The sequence below is a fragment of the Rattus norvegicus genome, chromosome 5 (genome assembly GCF_021556685.1).
Source record: "Rattus norvegicus strain SHRSP/BbbUtx chromosome 5, alternate assembly SHRSP_T2T, whole genome shotgun sequence".
Taxonomy (NCBI): Eukaryota; Metazoa; Chordata; class Mammalia; order Rodentia; family Muridae; genus Rattus; species Rattus norvegicus.
In genome coordinates, this window is record NC_141538.1 from 84330363 (window position 1) to 84352145 (window position 21783).

Below are 21783 nucleotides of genomic sequence, written 5' to 3' on the forward strand. Positions count from 1 at the left end.
GTAGGACAAAAGACCTACAGAGTTGAGTTCTGCCCTCCCAGCATATCCTACGTACGTAATCAGATATGTCCACTAAAAGCACAAACCTGTATGACAAATTTCTAGAATGTTTTCATCTTGCATAAAACCTATGGACATTGCACACAGTTTCCACACCCCTACCCCCTGTCAAATGAAATTTGGATATTGTAGTTTGTAGTTTTTGCTCTTACTTTCTACACGTGTGTGTGTGTGTGTGTGTGTGTGTGTGTGTGTGTGTGTATGTGTGTGTGTGTATGTGTGTGTGTGTGTGTGTGCGTAAGAGGAGTCATGCAACACTGTGCTTCATTTACTCAGCACTGCATCTACCAATTTCAAATAAACCATTGTGTATCCCCCTTAAGGCTGAAGAGTATCCTAACGTGACTAAAGATCATAGGTTCAACAGAGCTTCTGGTCTGGATGGTCTACTCCACAACTGCTGCTGCTGTTAGGACCAGAAAAGAAATATTTAATTATTGACTCCCTTCCTATGTCCATCTCCCACAGATGAACCCAGCCGGTGCTATTTCCATGATGGGGATGGGATGTGTGAAGAGTTTGAGCAAAAAACTAGCATTAAAGACTGTGGTGTCTACACGCCCCAGGGTTTCCTGGATCAGTGGGCGTCCAATGCTTCAGTATCCCATCAAGACCAGCAGTGCCCAGGTTGGGTTGTCATTGGGCAGCCGGCAGCCTCTCAGGTAAGTTCCTAGCCTTGCAGGGCTCCTGATGCTGGTTCCTTGTATCCCTGCTAAGGCTCTCAAGGTGCCCACTTCAAGCAGTGTCACAGATCATATCTACCTGAGGATAATGTTAGCCAACTGTGATAGCGCCTCTTCACTCTCACTGGTGAAGGGCAGAGAATGCAAACATCATGGAAATAATGACTGTTCCCCTATGGGCTTCTTATTATGATTCAAATATGGGGAAGGACTCTGTCTTGAATATACCATTGGAATTCAATGGGGGTAAGAACAAATTTATTTGGAAAAATCATAGGATATTTTGTTTTGTTTGTTTGCTTTGCTTTTGTTTTGTGGGGTGTTTGGTGGGTTTTTTGGGGGGTAGGGACCCTCAACTTGTATGGTTACTGAATTAATAACAACTTTATCAAAAACTTGCTGTAACATCTCTCCACAATTCTAGGTTCCACTCTTTCTCCCTGGCTCTCACCTCTGTATTTAATTTGAAGCACTTCAGGGATGTTGCCACTTCTAAGAGGCTGGGACTGCATGGGCCCCCTAATGCACTATTCATATGACACTGTTCTCCCGCAGGGTACTCACAGCCTTGTGGAGGGAGGGAGAGTTTTGGGGATACCAGAGCCTATGTGATCCTAGGGTTTCTGTGCTTCCCCAGAGCCGCCTTTGCAATTATCCTGCTGAGAAAACACCTGCCTTCTTCTGAGACTCCTATTTCCCAGAGACACAACTCAGTGCTTCTGACTGCCCAGCTCGGTAGCCATTTTTGAACCTAGCCTTCCTCTTGGCCCTGCAGATGAGCCATGATTCTCAGTCATCTCTCTCTAATCCTGCTTCCTTATTTCCAATTTGTTGGAGTCCAGCTGGCATTTAGGTGAATGAGAATTAGCACTTTGGGCTGGGGTCCAGTGAGAGTTATTTAATGTGCTGTAAAGTAGCACCTCTCATACATTCAGTTTCATTTCCTTTCGACCATCTCTTCATCTCTCCTACCTATGTTCACATTATTTTTGTTTACTCATTTGCATGTATGAATGAATGCCCTTAGGAAAATGGAAGGTGTGAGTTACCCAGAATCCCTTAGTGCCTCTCATGTGCAGTGTCAGCCTGGCCATGAATGGGTTGGGTCAGCATTCCTCTTCTCTGTGCTGCCCAGCACTGGTAGGACTCACCTGGATGGTCATAGCTTCACAGAGAGCTTCAGGAATCTTATTTATGTACTCTATTACTTCCTACAATGGGTTATTGGAGGGAGTTGAGAGTAGGCTGTGGCTTTATTCATCTTTTCTCCTCAAAGCACAGCATCAAGATAACACTGTGTGCCAAGACCGACTGACTTTGTTTTTACTGTAAATGTGCATGTGTTTACGCACACATATACACATCTGCCTACAATAGACACCAAGAGAAGTCCATTGTTTCTCCATCACATCAAACGTACAGGAATTCCAAATTCACCTAATAACCCATTCCTAGAGATGCTTGAAAAACAACATTCAAATGAGGTAATTATTAATACTTTAGAAACCTTTATACACAGGAGTAATGGGAGCAACTGTGTTCAAAAAATCACCCAAAGATTATTGCTAATAGTGATCAAAATTTAAAAAAAATATTTCCCAGTCCCCTTATTTTGAAAAAAGAAAAAAAAGTGTTTCATGGGATAATTAATCCAATCTTGTAGGGAGAGGTCTGCCAGGAATTATGGCTGATTAGTTCTCTCTAAACAAAAATCTAATTTAAAAAAATCATTATAAATACTAGCTCTTCAATCTATAAAGAGGAGGGGAGGAAACAAAATCTTCATATTGAATTATTCATTGTTCCCAAATTTATTTTAATGAAATCGACTAGGTTCTATTACTCAAAGCTTGCATATAATCTTTGTTACAAGGAGAATTCACTGTGACTAATTTTGCCATTATGAGATCAGCTCACTCTAGTCTTTGAGGTCAGTGTATGCAGGCTGGGTGCAGAATCAGGAAAGCAAAGGTCTGGGGGCACAGTATAGTAGTGCTCCATTTTCTTTACCCGAAAACAAATGCATCTCCTGCACATATGTATATGTGCTCATTCACACAGGTACAGCCACATGTGTGCAAACACACATGCAATCATACAGACAGTACAACACAACATCTGCTTCCTTCAGGGCAAGCACTCTTCCTGAGGTGAAAATATTGCTCCCTCCTGACAACAGGGTAGGAGGAAATAAGACTGTGCCCATCACTACCTTGTTCAGTGTCTAGAGGATCCCAATAGTTAATTTTTACCCTGTCAAGCCCTCTAGTGTAGATATTAATGGTGAGGGCAGAGAAGGTGGGAGGATCCTGATAATTAAATTGAAGAACGAGATAGAAAGGGATATCTTTGGTCCCTAACCTTCCTTAAGCTTTATCCTCCTCCATCTTCTCTTTCTCTCCCCATCTCTTCATTTGACTCCTCTTCTTCTGTTCTTCCATCCCCTTCTTATTCTTTTCCCTTATACCCCTCCAACATGTACATATATGAATAAGCCCATAGGAGCTCAGTCTAGACACTATCCAAATCAAATACAGGAGAATAGAGGAAAAGGAACCAGGAACACCTGAATTTCACCACCCACCTTGCTCAACACACACACACACACACACACACACACACACACACACACACACACACATACACACACACACACACCCAATTGCCTTCTTCATGGTAAACACTCTGCTGTTTACCTTGGAGCCCTGCAGGAAGTGCTGTGGTCTCCTCAGTCAGTGCCATATACTGTGTGTAGAGAATCTTATCTTAGAGGTATATCTTATAAGATGACAATGGGAGTCTAGAAATATGAGGCCATATAAAATTTGAGAGTTGCTGGATTCCTGGGAATCAGGCAGAGTTATAGGAGTCAAGGACTCAAACCCTCTACACAGTGTCACAGTCTCTGGAACTGAGGCTGCCCCACTCTCTTCTATACACTGACCCTCTTCTGCAGTCTTACTCTTTACCAGGGCTAGCTTGGCCTGAGGAATTATGAGACTGCCCAGGCATTCCCTTATCTCCTTTATAATCCAGCTTATTCCACTCTCTGGGAGTCTTTCTGTGGTGTTATAAAAATGATAAAAACTCAGATGTGTGCTGGGACCATGTACGTATTTCTATGTCTATGCTAGAACCCACAGAAGCTTAGGACTGCATCTCTGACCTCAGCACCCTGTAAAGAAATAGGTGTGGGAACTCTCTCCAAATTATAGCTGCATTTGAATAATTTAGCAGGCAGTTGTGACTAGTGAGAAAGAGGTACCCGCTTTGTGTTATGTGAGCTTAGAATGCCAATCTAAACTTGAGCTTTGATTTTGCATAAACCTGCCACTTCTAATGATTTCCAGCCTCTCTCCTCTGTTCTCCTTAAACAACTTTCCCAAATTTGGTTACAGTAAAGCTACCCATGAATGCTGAGTCTTGTATCCAAATGTTATCAGACATATCAAAGCCTCCTGGTTGTGCAAATTGGGCTGAATATCCTATAATGAGAGAAATTCCTGGGATATTTGGGCTATGCACCTTCCTGACCCAGCTGGAATCAGGAAGTTCCTGTAAGTGAACAAAAATGGAAATCAAGAAAGAGAATCTAGTTATTTCTCTTCTGGGCACCTCAGAAATGGTGCACTTGGGTTTGGTTTAAGTGCTTGCAAAGATCTTGTCTTGTTCATACTTTGCTTCCATGCCTCACATTTCTCCAATATTTTACACCAAAGTCTGCCAAAGCACAAAGTTGATATGCCTCCCTTCTGCCCTCATCCCCAGAGCTTCTCCCTAAGACTGTTTTCTCCTGTGCAAACGGGAAGCCCCTCTTTGCCATGGATTTTAAAGAAGAGATGGAGATGCTAAGATGAGCTAGAATTCTCAAGTGTTCTCATAGGGACTACAGACCATCAGTCAACAAACCAGTTCATTAGGTTAAGCTTTTGAGGGTCAAGATGACACCAACCGTTCGTGGGGTGCTGATTTGAAGATGAATGAAAAGCAAACCTCTTTTGAGAATAAAGGAGAAATGACCTATCCACAAGAAGCAAGGACTGTGACACAGTAAGCTCCTCCCATTCTGGGGCTTTCTGTCTAGTTCAAGGAGACTGTTGGTTCAATGGAGATTCTTGCATGAGAGAACACCATCACTTCTTTACTTGTGAAAAGTTTTGATTGTATTTGGCATTAACCTTTTGGGGAGCAGATTAGTCCTTTGCAACTTCATTCTGAGTTGCTGTCGCCTGGTCCTTGACATGCTCATCTATCATCATCATTATCATTATTTTTTTTTTGCCTCTGTTAAAATACAAAGCATATCAGGTTTTATGCTAGACTAATCATTTCCTTGTTTGATTAAAGAGAGGTAGAGAGCCTGTAGCCTGTGTCCATGAATGTGAAGGGGGAACATACACAATAATAAAAAAATGGGAAATCACAGTTTTGACCTCTAAAGTCAAATAGATGACGATCTGCCTTGCTCCTTTATCTTCTATTCCTGGAAACACTTGGCAAGCCATTCCTCCAGGAAGCTTGGTGTCCCCCTTTGGAAAATGAGAATAATCTCTACAATAGCGATTACGGATGCAGGATACACGGAAAATACAGGCTTTTTGAACTTACCTGGTACTACCTGCAGGTTAGATTCCACTATACACCCTCACCCAGTGCTGACCACAGTGACCCATACAGGAGAAACCATTGGTCACATTTCACCCACTTAAGCATAGTCCTATCAGAAAGTTGCTCACCCAGGACTGTGTCAGGCATATTGGGAATCTTTAAGAAAGCCCAAGTCCTCTTGCTGTTCTCAGAGAGCTTATTGTTATACCCGAGGGGTGTGTACACCTGGAAACAGTAGTCAACGACCTCAGAATATAAACTCCAGAGGAAATACCCCAGGGAAGAAAACACACAGTTGTTAGCCTACTCAGCCAGCTGGGATGACAACCAGCACACTGCATGGAAAAGTCCTTTGCCCCCTTTCAGAATGTCTAGGATAAATCATAGAAATAGCGTTTACCAAGTTCCTCTGGGCTCTGTACCAAATTCCTTGACTCTCAAACTAGTATTGAAACAGTATTAATGGTCTCCACTCACTGATGGGCATATTAAGACTTAAGACTCAGGTCTGGAAAGAGCCAAATTGGGACACTAGCCATTGAGTTCAGATAGGCGCCCAGATACAGAGCAAGCAGCTCTCACTTGCTTCCAAGATAGTTATGGGAAAATGGTCAAAAGAATGGATATTGTGTGTCATCTTGTCACTATATGCATTTTAAGAATACCAAGAAAATGGGAGATCTCTTGCAATATCTCAAATACTGCTCCACCTTTCAAGCATGCTGCCAAGATATCCAACTTTGGCCTCCATTCTTTTTCCACTGATGGATTCCATACAGATATTTCCATTTATGGACATCATTTAATTTGTTGTGTTCACACCCTGAGCTTCTACCTTCCTCCTTCCTTCTAGTGCTTTCCTGTGTCAGGTTAATCCTCTTCTACCTTTCTTGTAACTTCTCTCTCTCTCTCTCTCTCTCTCTCTCTCTCTCTCTCTCTCTTTCATACTATTCATTTTTGAGATAAAACATTCAATATTTATTCTCCCAACTCTAACTGATTTGTCTTAATGTGATTAGCTCTAGTTCTATTTAATTTGCGATGAGCAACATAATGTTTGTCTTTATAGCTAAAGGAAACACAATTATGTGTGCACCCCACTTTCAATCTCTATTAGTTTAGTGTGTGTGTGTGTGTGTGTGTGTGTGTGTGTGTGTGTGTGTATGTGTTTAAAAGAAAAGTTGCAGCTCAGCAACTTTAGAGGGGCAAATCAATTTTTGGTCAGGTCAAGGCATGGATATGAAGCACATGCTGTCAATAGAAAAACAGCAAGGCCAGTGTAAAAGACAAAACAAATGACACACATAAAGTAAAAACAACAAACAAACAAACAAATAAACAAAAATAAATAAATAATTGGCCAATAAATTTTAAAAATCAAGATAAATGAGCTAGGAGGGGTGTTTAAAGACACTGCAGATGCTTGGCATTTATTTTTTATCCTGAGGACTGAGGAATGTTTTTCTGAGACTTTCAGCCTGAGATGAACTGGTCAGACATTAAGACAGAAAGAACAGCAGTAATGCCTACTAAATACCTCCTGTATGCCAGACCCCATGAAGCATACCCTTTCCCATGCACTTCCCAGCCACCCTCCTGAGCATAACAGGCTTCTCTCAAAGGGAAGACGCAGAGCCTCAGAAAGAGACATGAACTCACCTATAGCATACCTCTTTGTTTTTCTATCTACCTCACTACAGGTGTTAACGTGAAAACATCTCCACTCAGAAACCTTGTCCTGAGAAGCATTTCCCCTGTGTTATTTATACAATAATATCTGCAAGGAACAAGGAGAAATCTTGGCCTCCTTAGCTAGTGCTGAGGAGACAGTTCCAAAGGCTGTCTGCCCCTTGCTTGCTTGTCCCTGCCTTCAACCAAAGCATTCGACTCTTCTCATTAGGAAAAGGGGCAGCCTTTGCCAATGGTGGGGAAGGAGAGGGAAAAGGAACATGCTGAAATGCTGGAGCACATAGATTCCAAGTAGTTTCCCCAAAGGCCCAAGGGATCTGCTTTCTCCTGGTGGTTTCAGAATAATTGTTCAAGAGCACATGTGCAAGTCATCTAAGGAGACAGAACAGAAAGTACCATGGTTTGTTACAGCCTGTCCCACTCATGGGGGCACCCAGAATTCCCTCCAATGGAGTACAAAATAGCGTCCCATCCAGGGAACGCTTGGGCTTGGAGAGACTTTAAATCTATTAAACCTTACAGGGATCCTTGTGGTCCTCCTCACCACCCCTCCTCCCCATCCTTCAGTCATTCACCCCTTCTACAAATGATGAATATTTGAGTGTTGAAAGTTTGAAACACATACAATCCAAGGGCATCTGCAATTCCATTAAGCCTGGGGTCCACCATTTCCTGGTTATGTGACATTGGTCAAGACACATAATCTCTGCTTTTCCAGGTAGGAGTGAGATGCATGTGATGTGTGATTTCTCTTCTGATGACACACTCTTTCAGAAATGCTTTTGTCTCCTGTTACAATTTCTGTGACCAAGGGGCAGACATGATTATAAACAACACGTGGTATTACTTTCAAATTGTTTTTTCTAATATATGTACAGATATTTTGTCTGATTCTGTGTCTGTGCTTTGTGAGTATCAGATACCCTGGAGGTACAGATAGTTGTGAGCTGTCATGTGGGTGCTGGGAATCAAATCCAGCTCCTCCAGAAGAGCAGTCAGTCTTTTTTTTTTTTAAAAGATTTTATTTATTATTATGTATCAGTACACTGTAGCTGTCTTCAGACACACCAGAAGAGGGCATCAGATCTCATTACAAATGATTGTGAACCACCATGTGGTTGCTGGGATTTGAACTCTGGACCTCTGGAAGAGCAGTCAGTGCTCTTAACCACTGAGCCATCTCTCCAGCCCCAGCAGTCAGTCTTTTTATCCACCCTCTCTGAGTCATCTCTCTAACCCTAGGATATAGGTTAAAAAAAATAAATAAACAACTCAGCTTTCCTGTACCAACTTTGGGTGGCTGGAGACTTAGTGAGCCCCCAGTTCTTCCTTCACTTCCTGTTGCTTATAGAATGATTCTGGTATTCTAATGGAAGGCCAGTGATACCTGTCATTGTAAGCAATAGAATGACATGGAGATAAAGTACAGTGCTGTACTCTCAAGGGAGAAGGAATTGGCATGGGAGTCCTCTACTGAGGTAAAACACATTGTGATGAAGTGCTCTAATATATGGAGTTAACCTCATCATCTTGCATATTTTGATGAGGAAGGGACAGTTGGCAAGATGGTTTTCTATAGAATTATCATTCTTTGTAGTTGGCATTTGAGAGTAAATTTAAGAAGCTATACTATATCTACATTGTTACATAAAGAAAGTCTGGGTTTTGCATTGAAAAATAACTGATGTACTTTTGAGGTACGTGATGCCTGACAAATTGCCTCACCTTTATAAGCCTCAGTTTCCCTCATCTGCAAACTGGGCAGACTCTCCCCTCTGTATGATGGTCCTGAGAATGCAATAACCTAGCATACCAAGTACAATGTATGTGCTTGTTCTTACTGGGTATCAGAATAATATCAGATCTCAGTCACTCTAAGGCATTTGATACTAAAGTAAACTAAGTCTGAAGCAGAACACAATACTGACAGGAAGGAAGTTACAGATAGTAATAGAACACTTCCAGGTAGGCACTAAGAATGTATTGACTTCTTGAGGACAGTGTCATGTGTAGCCCTGAGGACCATGTTTGAAGAGTGAGTCTCCATCTCTCAGATGCCAGGGGACTTGACTTGAAGCCAGAGAGCAAGCAGATCTCTGTGGCTTGAGGCTCAGTCCTCTGAGGTCTCTGTGGAAATCAGACCCTTCTCTTGCCAACCTTCATGGCCCATCTAGGAAGATTCCTAGGCCTTCGTTCATGGTCTCCATCCAAACCTGACCCACCTTGATCCTGATGCCCATCTTCTCTACATCACCCTTGTTAAACCTCATATTCAGGAGCAGACACTCCTTCATCCTTGCCTTTCACTTAGACTTCCTTCTCTTATGATCTCTTTCGATGTTTTTCTGTAGGTGTTTGACAGTCTCTCTCTTCACCCCACCTCTCCTCTCCTTTCTTTATTTCCTTCCTCTTTTCTCTCCCAGACTCCCTTCCTCTCTGTTTCTTTCCTTTTTTTCTTTTTGTTCTATTGTTTTGTTTTAAGTAAGGTCACCGGCATGTAGCCAACATGGCCTTAGCTGTATAATTTAGTTTCATGTTCTGTACCCAAGAAACATGTAAAAAATGTAAGCAGCATTCACTCTCTGGGGCGTAATGAACGTAGGAGGCAAGCATCAGTCAAGCTTTGCTGAGCCTGCTGCTTTGCTGGTATTGAATTCTGCCCCCTAAACCACACACTCATTTCTCTAGTCTGAAAGTAAACTTTCTCAAGCCAGGCTGGAAGGAGGAGCTTTGGAAAGGAGCCGAGCTTTTGCTGGGCACAGGACTCTGTTTTTGTTTGTGTGAGCACTCCTTTGTTTGTGTTTGTTTTTCAAGGCCCCATAAGCCCCACTTTCTAGCTCCCTCCAAGTTCTGAATTTGAAAATTCAGTCTTGGTGTGCTGTCTGTAGAATCACATCAGGAAGAGCGTCCTAACTACACTGTCACTACAGTTATAGCTTCCTTAAAACTTAAAAGTCCTCAACTAGTTCTGAGCACAAGCAAACCTAGATGCATTTGAACATATTCAATTTTCAGGGAGAAAAGGGCTCCAAGGGTCCCATAAAATGTACTGTTACTGGGAAGCATACGTCATAGTTATATCTTCCTGTTTACCCCCATGCCCTTCCTCAGATAGACCTATATGTATAATGGGTAGAAGGGGACTTTACTCAGTGCCTGCAATTTTCCCCTTTCTGAGAAAGAGTTCCCTTCTAACTCCTTGGAGAGCCATGAGCTTGGATGAGCATCTGATTTGTTGATAAATACTGTTTGAAAAAGTATGAATGCTACCCGAGTGATGTCACTACAGCACCTGACATCAAGAGATGTAGACCCTGGGTCCTGCTAAGACTGAACCCCCAGTGAACTAGATTGTTGGGGGAGGGCGGCAATGGGGGGAGGATGGGGAGGGGAACACCGATAAGAAAGGGGAGGATGGAGGGGGATGTTTGCCCGGAAACCGGGAAAGGGAATAACACTCGAAATGTATATAAGAAATACTCAAGTTAATAAAAAAAAAAAGAGATGTAGAAATAAATTAGCAGTGCAATGAAAACGAAGACAGAATACTACTTGGCACACATCAAGAAGCGAAAGTCATCAAGAAGGATTATGTTTAAGAGGAAACAAAACAGTGACATCATTGAGAGCTCGAGACTAGTGAGCTGTCCGCTGGAACTTCTTACTTGGCTAGAAATGCCCTACATTGACTCTGATTTGTACTGCAGTCTTCAACCACCTATGATGTCAAGTCATAAAATGTGGCTCATGTATTCAAGAAGGTGCAGTTTGCATTTAGTTAAACTTAAGTAGCTTCATAGAGGCTGTGGGCTACTCTGTGCACTAAGCAGGTTTAGAGTGGACATCATATCCCATTGCTCCTGTACAGAGGGATCTCTGAGCAATTGTCTCACCTTGCTGAGCCTCTGTCTCCTCAAATGTAAGCTCTGTCTCCTCAAATGGCAAGTTCCCTGGATCCATTCATCAAATTAAATCATTTGAAATCCACAGTGAAATAATTTATCCATTTCCCACATAGGGAGGGAGAGCTTCTCAAAGTGTCTCACATTTTGTGGCAGAATAAGAGGAACACTCACTCTTTCAGTGTACTAAACCTCTTCGTGGTCTATCCCATACCACCTTCCCCAAGACTTAAAAGTAAATTTCTCTTTTTTTCCCTGAATTACATATGAGAGACTGACCATTTTGTGATAGAAAGTCTTATACATTTTTTCTGTACCAGTTCTCATGGGAGGGTTTTTGGCATTAGAATACATAGTTTTTCATTCATAAGAAGTAGCTGATCTACATGATCACTTTTTTTAAAGCTCTCTAAATCATTTCACATAGCTGGTGAAATTTAGACTCTTTAAAGTAGGCAAAGCCTGGTGCAGTTAGTACAAACTTTTCTATGTAGCCCAAGGGGCATGTTTTAGGCAGAATGAATGACATAGCTTGAGGGCTTTTTTTCCCCTTCTCTCCAGAGATGTCAGTACTCCTTCAGACATGTTTAAGGCTTAGCCATCATTCAGGGTCTAGGTCTTTCAGTGAACACCGGATTTTTATACAAAAAAAAAAAAAAGAAAAGAAAGAAAGAAAGAAAGAAGGAAAAAAAGAAGAGCAGCGATTTGGGCTCTACCTTCTGTTTTCAAGTTATTTCCAGTGCCTAGCATAGGGTATCCGTATTTGAAGAACATTTGGAAAAAAAATGTTTCTGTATTTGTTGAATGTCACCAATGTAAATTTCCTGTGGTGATGGCATCTCCTTTGTAACTTGACTGAGTTAACAAGTTGGGTCAGGAAGTGCTAAGTAAAATGTTTGGGTTATAATACTCTGTGAATTTATAAATGGGGAAAGCAGGCTGGGCCTTCTTAATCACCTGATTTATGTATCATTTGGCGAAGGATGATGATGATGATGATGATGATGATGATGATGATGATGATGATGATGATGATGACGACCTGAAACTGAGAAAGGATAAGGTCCTTTATTCTCCTTTATGCCTCCAGAATTGGACCTTACCTCAAAACCAACATAGCTTTCCTTGGTGATGTTTCCTGCATTCATTGCTGGATGCCTCCACATCTGACAAATCAAAAGCTCATAGTAGGTGTTGAAGAAGTAACCCCCACCCCCGTTTACCAATAACTTAATGGCTAGACTCTGGGGTTGATGTGGAGGGGAGGTTCTAATCAGCTCCTTTGTCTCCACTATGGTGTCAAGTGTCAAGAATGCCCCCATGATTGGCTTCCCACAAGGAGTGATGAAAGCATTAGGTATGTTTTGTTCAGCTTGTAAGTGAAGAGCAATTTTTAATGTGGTCTCCAAATAAAAGGATAAGCACTAGAGGCTGTGAAGGAGTAAGGAATAGGAAGACAGAGAGGAAGAGGCAAGAGTAAGGAAGGAAAAAGAGATTATGGGTTATAAGAGTAAATAGAGGAAGGAAACAATGACTACACCAAAAGAGTAAATGGCAACATAATTGCAATAACAGTTGTTATTAATGACCAGAATGTGAAGGACTCTCAGGGTGTCAATTTTGTATCCAGAATCTTATACTGTTTCTTTGCGTCCAAACATGCCAGCCATCTTATGAAGCAGCTTGTACAGTTTTTACTAATTTACAGAAGAATAAGTTATGAAGCCTTCAGGTGGCCCAAAGGTAAGGTAGGGCTGTCGACAGCTCTTTCTGCCAAAAGTGGAGGAAGAATAGATGATGCAGAAAGGACAAATCTGCGTGCTTTCTAATAAATGGGCATGATATGCCTACACCTGTGTGCCTGCAGGAACTCTTTGAATTCCCATGCCAGTTCTGGTCATTTCATTTTTCAGTGGGGAAATACAGACTTATAGTTCCCTCTGTCCCATGGAGAAGGAAAAAGAGTCAGGTGTAGGGGTGTGTGAAATAGTTCGAATGGGGATGTCAAAGCATAATGCTAAGGTGCCACTGCTGGGCACAGATCTGAGCTGAGCCTTCCAATACTGCCACTGGTGGAGACATATTCAAGGAAGTCCCCATCTTTCAGAGACCTTTGTTAATAATCTTGTAGACAGGGAAAATCAGGAATGGCCACTCAGCACCTGAGAGTCTTAAAGCTTACTAACTTGCTGATCACAGCTATTATCTCTACTTCTGAAATCTGACATACCAGGCCAGAGAGTCACGCTATCTATTTTTCTCCTAAAGACCGTGGTCCTTGTTCAAACTGGAAGGTCCTGGGGCTCCCTCAACAATTTCAGCAACTCCGTCCTCTGTCTCTTACATATGTCAATGAAACACATCATTGGATTGGTTCCAGAAGAAATGAAACTGCAGACAGGCAGCCGAGGAAGGCACCCTCCCTCTCATTAGAGAATCAAGAGAAACAAGACACACATACTGCAGCTATAGCGGGACATCAGAGAACATACATACTCAGTAGGAAGCAGGGCCAAGAAACAAATATATGCAACCTGGCTATGTTGGCATAGTGCAAGAGTCTCCTATAAGCATTTTAACATGTACATCATCCTGAATACAGTTCTTAGGGCACAGATCTTAGTTAGCAAAGCACAGATCTTAGTTAGCAAAGCACAGGTCTTAGTTAGCAAAGTTAGTTAGGAGAAGGCAGAGTGAGACAAACAAACACAACCTGGTGACTCCCAGTTTTATGAACTTGAGAAAACTGTGTTCTTTTATGACACATGTTTTTAAGTGAAAAATCATTCTTGTGACCTTTCTGAACAGTGTGGTGTGGTCAAGAATACCATTAACCACTCCTCAGCTCTTCCTAATCAAGAGTTTCAGTGACTGTAGCTTTGGTGTGGTTATCAATTATCCAAAGGTTTCCAGGAAAAGGTGGAGAGGGGATTGGATGGGTCTGATGACCTACATGTCTCAATCTTTGAGCTGGGTGATCAGGATTTCTCACTGTAGAACGTTGATCTAGGATTAGCTATGACTCCCAATTTAGCTCCAGGGCTAAGGAGATCATCATATTTTGTTTTCAAATTAAAGTTAACTATATTTGTAATTTTAACCTTTGTATCTAAATCTTAAACAGGTAGTTTTATAGTACCAGGATGTGGTCAAAAAGATATCTTGTTCTACAAAAATGGCTTCTTGTGCTATAGTCAGAAAATGAAATTTTCTCAATGCCTTCTATTTCTAGAACTATCGATATCCCAGGGCTCTGAAAGGAAATCCACTATAATGCTGGACTCTTATCTGTAACAGGTGATGCCTCAGGATGTCCACCTACTGCTAGCCATGGTGTCAATTTTCCTCTCTAGTGTCTAGGGTCCATTCTGGTTAAAGTAAACTGAGACCTTGTGATGTGATACAATCAGCACTGACTGATATTTTATCCATTTATCTAATATATAGCAGCTTTGTATCATGATGCAGAATTTTTGAAACTTGCTTTTTTTATAAATGTAAAAGAAGAAAGATCAGAAAACACATAAAAATTAGCATTTTTCCCAAAAATGTTATGTTGGGAGCTGTATGCAGAATAAGGCAAAGCCTCTTGACCTTTGACCTTCCTCCTTCATGCTTATGCAACTGACAACATCTGGAAAACTGGTTTTGTCATGGCTCAGCTGTGGCTCAGTTTTTCCTCTTCTCGAGGCTTTTTTTTTTATCTCCAGAGTCTACTTGACACAAAGAATTTACACTTCAGATCTGGCTTCAGGCATAGTTTGTTTCAGTCCCTTACTTGTCCATGCCCATCCCTCAGACTTCATGAACCTTGAAGCCAGAGCCAACCTGGTTTTCTATATGTGTCAGCTCACTTAATTCTTTACAATCAACTTTCCATGGATTTAGGAGTCATTTATTGAAAAGGGGTGTGGGGACTCTATTGATATTTTTTCTGTGTTTCCTTTTTCTCACATATACTGTGGGAATTAAGATCTTAGCCCATAATAAGAGCTAAGTATGTGTTAATTGAGTAAGTAAATTAATGAGAGATCATGAATAAATATAGGAGAAAGGTCTTATTTTCAGCCCAAAAAAGGGAAAGCTGATTCTTCCAAAAGAAACCTGGGATATCTGGAAACCCATAACCTTCCCCCTCTTTCTTCAGAACACAAGGGATTCCCTCACCTTACTGTCTCTATCTTTCCAGCATCTTACTCCTGATAGTGCCACATGAGACCTGGGCACAACTAAAACCATCTTGCTGGAACCATGTTCTACTGTGGGAGAGCACATGAACTGAAGGGCAGCCTCCAGATGTTAGCAGTTTCTGCTCAGTTTTTTTTCCTTTTCAACAACAACAATAATAATGAAAGCAAACACAGGCCTTGTCCCCCATCTGCACCCCAGAAATTACAAACAGGTGGCCTCAAATGCACTAGTATAGCCCAGACACTTACCCTTTGCAAGGCCTGCCTTGTACTGAGTCATCCAGCCATACCAGCTGCTCTATGAACTGGGACAGGGGCTCCAATAAGAGATCATGGTCATACCACAGGAAGCTCCAGAGTCTACTTTCCCTCTTCCCACCTCCCACCCTGAAGAAGCCTTGGCCTCTAACTTAAATGGATGTATTTTGGAGAACTAGGTGGCTTAAGAGATTAGTAATGAGATCCCAAGTCTTTCAGTACTAGGTCAGGAGTTCAGAGGCAGGCCTGGGTGACTGGTGAATGGCATAATTAGGAGCCAGGGGCAGCCTGTGAGGGCCTCTGTGAAATGAGCCTATAGGGCTTTTCATGGCTGCAGTTGTCAGCTGCACAAAAGCCCACCACCACATCCGACACTAATCACTCTCCCTTGTTAGAGGATTTACTAGCTGGAGAATCCTGAGCCCCTACCTAGCCTTCTAAAAGCCAATGTCCAGAATGGGTTTAGGCTATTGCCTGGTTCCTGTTTGTAAAGTGGGAAGAGCACATCAACCCTGTGGTATGGACACATGAGAACTAACATTTCATGGCCTTTAGTTGTGAACTAGAATTATGTCTATTATTACTATCCTTGCTTTGTGATTGTTTAACTCTCCCTATCTGAAAAAAGAGACCATGAATCTCCCCTGCTCAAGGGAAGAATGAAATAGAGAAGAGTGGTGTCATATATGATATCATTCTGTTATTGTCACCAGCTTTTTTATGGGCATCATTTACCCTGTGTGAACCTTGATTTCCTCACCTGTACAATGAACATGGGATAGGAAATTGTTTTGGACTAACACAGAAATCATATCCAGACTTTAGCACCTGCTCCTGACAAGCATAGTCCTGGAGTAGTTTTTATCCACTTACGAGTCCCGAGGCATCAGAGAAGATATCTTCTTGATAGAGTCCCAAAGAACATGAAGACTAAACTTGACACACAAAATCTGGCCAGTAAATGTTGTGAAAGAAGCTCTGGTGTGCTTCATGGATGCTATCTTAGATTTCTATAGCAGCTTTTGCCTTAGAAGATTGAAATGCCCATTTCTGTCAATGAGAAATTCGAAGCTCATTTAGAAGTGAGTGACTGAGTGAGTAGATACACCCCAGTGCAACCGTAATAATGGTTCTGAGATATATCTCTTCTGTGAGATTTAGTTAATCTACCAGTAAACCATGTTAGCAAGGAGTAGAAAACGGTATCCTAATTTCTATGGGAAAGCCCACGTTTTCCTTGTGGCCATTTGTTCAGATAACAGGTTTTCACTGCAAATCACAAGAGTTCATATTTTATAGAGGAGCAGGCTTGGCTAGGCATTGGATCTCTAAGGAGTGGGAAATGCATAACATTTTAGGGGCTATTCCCTGGGGACAATGAGGTGCTAATCAGTCCCAAGCCAAGACCCAAGGCTGGAGAGCTTCCAATGCCAAGTTCTTATTGTGAATTGTCTCCTAGGCAGAGGCCCCTAGATCGGCTGTTAGTTCCAGAATTCTAAAAGAATGAAGGTAGCGTGTCTCTGTCCAGCTTTTTTGCTTGATTGTCTGCCGACACCATACAGTAAATCATCATGCTGAAAGAAAGGCAACCTCCCCCTCCCCCTGTTCTTTAAGGCAGGCATCAAAGGGGAAAGTGCTCAGCAGGCCTGGGGAAAGTGATAATTGTTTCTAATGGTCGGTGAAAGAAAGCCTCCTCCCCCTCCTTCTCCCACCCCTCATTGTTATTAGTGTGTAGAAAGGAGGTTGGAGGAAGGGATTGGAGTGCTTTCTCTGTCTCTCTGTCTCTTTGTGTCTCTGTCTTTGTCTCTCTCCATCTCTCTCTGTCTCTCTCTGTCTCTGTCTCTCTCTCTCTCTCTGTGGTGTGTGTGTGTGTGTGTGTGTGTGTGTGTGTGTGTGTGTGTGTGTGCTGGATAGTTCATCTGTTAACCCTTGATTGCCTCTCAAGTTTTCATGTTTAGTGGTCAGTATGTATTGGGGCTAGAAAAGACTGGGAAAGTGGGCTTGGTGCAAACTACCCTGTGAAAGAGGTCTATGATGAGGGTTGTGCAGTGGGAGGAGCCTGATTCAGGATGCAATGCTTGAGCTTCATTTGTTCATTGTGTGTGTCAACTGACGTACCCACAGGCATCAAAGAAGATATCTTCTTGATAGAGTCCCCAAGAACATGAAAACTAAACTTGACATACAAAGGTGGCCAGTAAATGTTGTGAAAGAAGTTCTGGTGTCTTTATAACTTAAATCAAATAAAGTATTTCAATAAGTTTTATGGTAAATTATACCCATTGGACAAAGAGCTATCACCATATATTTCTTCATATCAAGCAAGATTAGTTAAAGTGTGATTTTCCCACATCTGGAATGATCCAGATAACCTGAACCCTTTCTGATACTCTATGGTCATTACCTACATCAGCATCTCTGTACATTGGTCTAGGCCTATGGTGACTTGGGCTCCTAGATTGATTGCACCACCATGGGCCTTGGAAAAACCACATCAATTCAGTGACCCAGGTCTAATTAGCCAAGTTGGACTTTGATGAAAAAGTGACTAGCGATTGTCCTTCAAATGCATCCAGGGAGAAGGTGAGGGGCAAACAAGAAACCACACTGTGGGTATATGATGCCAAGCGTGTGGGGCAAACTTGGTTGGGACGACTAGCCATAGGGATGGAGGGGAAAAGACCCTGAATCATACAAGTTTTGTGTGGTGAAATGACGAGTGTCTTCCCAAAACCTCAAAGTCTTTATCTGTCAAATGGAAAGCCATATGCTTACTCTCTACTGTTATTACTGAGGAGAAATGAGATTACATGAAGGACACCATCCCATCCTATATGCACATAGCATATTTAAAAGTTGATGTCTATTCCATCGGGCAGGGCAGGCTTGAGAAGGGAGCAAAGCTGTGTTTATGGACACAGATTCATGTCATCTGAGCAGTGCTGTGTTTGGGATTCCCTGACCCTTTATGGTTTCAGTCTGGAGTGCTTTCTCCTAACAGTCTCTCTCTCATATTTGTCAGGACCCTGAGACCTTGATGTTTGATATCTTGGGGGATATAGCTTGGTTATGGAACTTCAAGCCTGAAGATAAAGTACAATCTAAGGAGAGCTGTTGGAAAACAGGGGCATGGTTATGATTTTGTGTGCACACTTGTAGGCACACAAATGTTATCAATGTATATCCCTACCTTTCTTCCTCCTTACTTTCTCTCCTGTTTTTCTATGAAGCCTATCACAGGTTCTTCTTGGTAGAAAAAGGAATTTGTAAAGGATAGGTCTAAGGTTTGAGGGACATTTCTTCCCTCCCCTAATTGATAAGGGGGCCTGGGAAAATATAAAATCAAAATTCTTTGAAATCTCATAAAATCTGCCTGTGAAGGAAAATGTCAGAACTTTCGTCCTCCTTTCTCCTTCAATTTCTATGCAATTGTATACATTGTGTGTGGGTGGAAAATAAACTGGATTTTAAAAGATCCTTTGAAAGCAAGACATTACTAAGCACTCTTTCTTTTTTTCTTTTCTTTTTTTTTCTTTATTAACTTGAATATTTCTTATTTACATTTCAATTGTTATTCCCTTTCCCCGTTTCCAGGCCAAAATCCCCCTAGCTCCTCCTCCTCCCCTTCTATATGGGTGTTCCCCTCCCCATCCTCCCCCCATTACTGCCCTCCCCCTAACAATTACATTCACTGTGGGTTCAGTCTTAGCAGGACCAAGGGCTTCCCCTTCCACTGGTGCTCTTACTAGGCTATTCAATGCTACCTATGAGGTTGGAGCCCAGGGTCAGTCCACGTATAGTCTTTGGGTATTGGCTTAGTCCCTGGAAGCTCTGGTTGGTTGGCATTGTTGTTCATATGGGGTCTCAAGCCCCTTCAAGCTCTTCCAGTCCTTTCTATGACTTTCAACGGGGGTCCCGTTCTCAGTTCAGTGGTTTGCTGCTGGCATTCGCCTCTGTATTTGCTGTATTCTGGCTGTGTCTCTCAGGAGCGATCTACATCCGGCTCCTGTCGGTCTGCACTTCTTTGCTTCATCCATCTTGTCTAATTGGGTGGCTGTATATGTATGGGCCACATGTGGGGCAGGCTCTGAATGGGTGTTCCTTCAGTCTCTGTTTTAATCTTTGCCTCTCCCTTCCCTGCCAAGGGTATTCTTTTTCCTCATTTAAAGAAGGAGTGAAGCATTCACATTTTGATCATCCGTCTTGAGTTTCATTTGTTCTAGGGATCTAGGGTAATTCAAGCATTTGGGCTAATAGCCACTTATCAATGAGTGCATACCATGTGTGTTTTTCTGTGATTGGGTTACCTCACTTAGGATGATATTTTCCAGTTCCCTCCATTTGCCTATGAATTTCATAAAGTCATTGTTTTTAATAGCTGATTAGTAAGTACTCTTATTGAAAGCAGTTGTCTCCAAGTGTGGGGGATTGGGAGGCAGATGCTAGGTGTAGAGGTTGGCATACATGGCATGAATGAAAGTCTCCAGGTCTTTCAGCCACAGACTGGTTCTACAGACAGGCACTTGCAGATACCTCCAGGATGGCTGCTGGTCTACAGAGTCCACAGAAATAACTATGTATCTTCAAGCTTCTCTCACTATTTCTTCCTCTATAGAATGAGAAAGCATAACTATTTCTAAGGACATCCTGGAATCTCAAGATCTGGCTGATGAACTTCTCTAGGTCACTGGCAACATGCAATAATAAATACAGAAAAAGAAAAGAAATGAAACAAAAATCAGAAAACATATTGCTAGGATGACTGCAGTAAAACTTTGTACTTCTCTTGTGATTGTCATTGTTAGAAGAGAGATGGTAACTACAAATTAGCTGTTAGTCTTTGAGTATCACAGACATGAGCGCTGTAAGTTCTCAGACATTGACAGGATGGTCACTTGGTCCATTGTGAGGTTTTCTTTCCTTTAGTTAACCCCCTCTTCTATGAAATTCAGTTGGAAGTGGTTGGAAATCTAAAGCTGGCAGCTTGTCAATGCTGTTAGGAAGTAAGCAATTGAATCAGTTCTAGGAAGGGACCTCTTCCTTTTTGATCCAGGTTCTTTCTGTTGCTCACAGTCCTACAGAACCGGCTTGTAAAGACCTGTTTGGTCTGTTGAGACAACTTCTATTTTCTGAGTACCAAGAATAAATAGGAGAAATTCTGAACACATGGTCTATGTGGCTTGGGACTTAAGCTCTATCTGACATAGATATATCCATTCTCTCAATATAACCTCCAAAATGTTAGGCATAGTCAAGTCCTTTACAAAGCAGCATCTATGGTCTTAGTCTGGATTGGAGTCTTGGCTTTAGCAAAAGCTAGTTGTGACCTTAGGCAAAATGTAGGACTTCAGTTTTCTTGTCTCTAAAGGGGGTATACATATTAGTCTCCACCTCTACCTCATATGATTCGGTACTGATAAAGGGTTTGGTTTGGTTTCTTTTTTGTTTCCTCTAAAATAATGTCAAACTCACTAGTAACTCAGGCTACCATTGAGTTGGCAAGCATCAGACCTCAGCCTTTTGAATGATGGGATTATAGTAATGCAGCAGTATGTTCAAATTTATAAGAGTCTGAAAATATTCAAGACTTAGAATAGGTGTCTGTGTATGTCACTACTGCTGCTGTGGCCTTCTATGCTATCTTTTATTTCCTAGATATTAAGGAATAAACTGGGATTTATGTGACTATAAAATAAAATAAAATATCATTCTCAACTTAGAAATCATCAGACTTTATAGGGTAAGACTCAGCTCTGAATAACTATAATCTAACTGGACAGGTGCTATAACTAAGCTATGTTCAAAGAGCCTTGTGGACACAGAAGAGATAGTAATTAATTCTGGATGTTGGGTGAGCTCTCAGAAGAGGCTTGTTATTCCAGACAGGTTTTAAAAGATGTATAGCATTACACAAAACAAGCAAAGCAGAGACAGGAGTGAGTCTGACCACAGGCAGTATGCATGGAGCCCATGATGCTTGGGAAAAATGAGACTTTGACTGACATGAAAGTATCATAGTGGACATGGGACTCCTGCACTGTGGGTGAAGAAAAAGCAGCTGCTGCTGAAACTGCTTTCAAAGCCTTTAGCAGCTACATCTAGGCAAATCTCCTCCCACTGGGCATGGGGTAGACCAGAAGTAGCAGGTGATGTGATTAGTTTTTCTATTTAAAACAGGTGTGTGTGTGTGTGTGTGTGTGTGTGTGTGTGTGTGTGTGTCACTATAGAGTGACCAAGGATAAAAATAGTGTTCAGCCAAGCCTTTTTCCCATTAAGGGAAGCTGAAGGTTGTGTCAAACCCAAGCAACAGTTATGTTGTTTTTCTATTAACTTCACAGTGTAAAGTCAGAGAAATCAGTGTATGCATCCCAGCTCTACATTCAAGTGAGCATG

At 41.8% G+C, this 21783-nt stretch overlaps 1 protein-coding gene across 1 annotated transcript in view; it reads left to right on the forward strand.

The window, feature by feature from the left end:
• Pappa (pappalysin 1) overlaps positions 1–21783 on the forward strand; it is a 230363-nt gene that overhangs the window by 134059 nt on the left and 74521 nt on the right. The window contains 1 exon segment of the mRNA NM_001401319.1: positions 529–722. Within this exon segment, the coding sequence (NP_001388248.1) occupies positions 529–722 (194 nt within the window).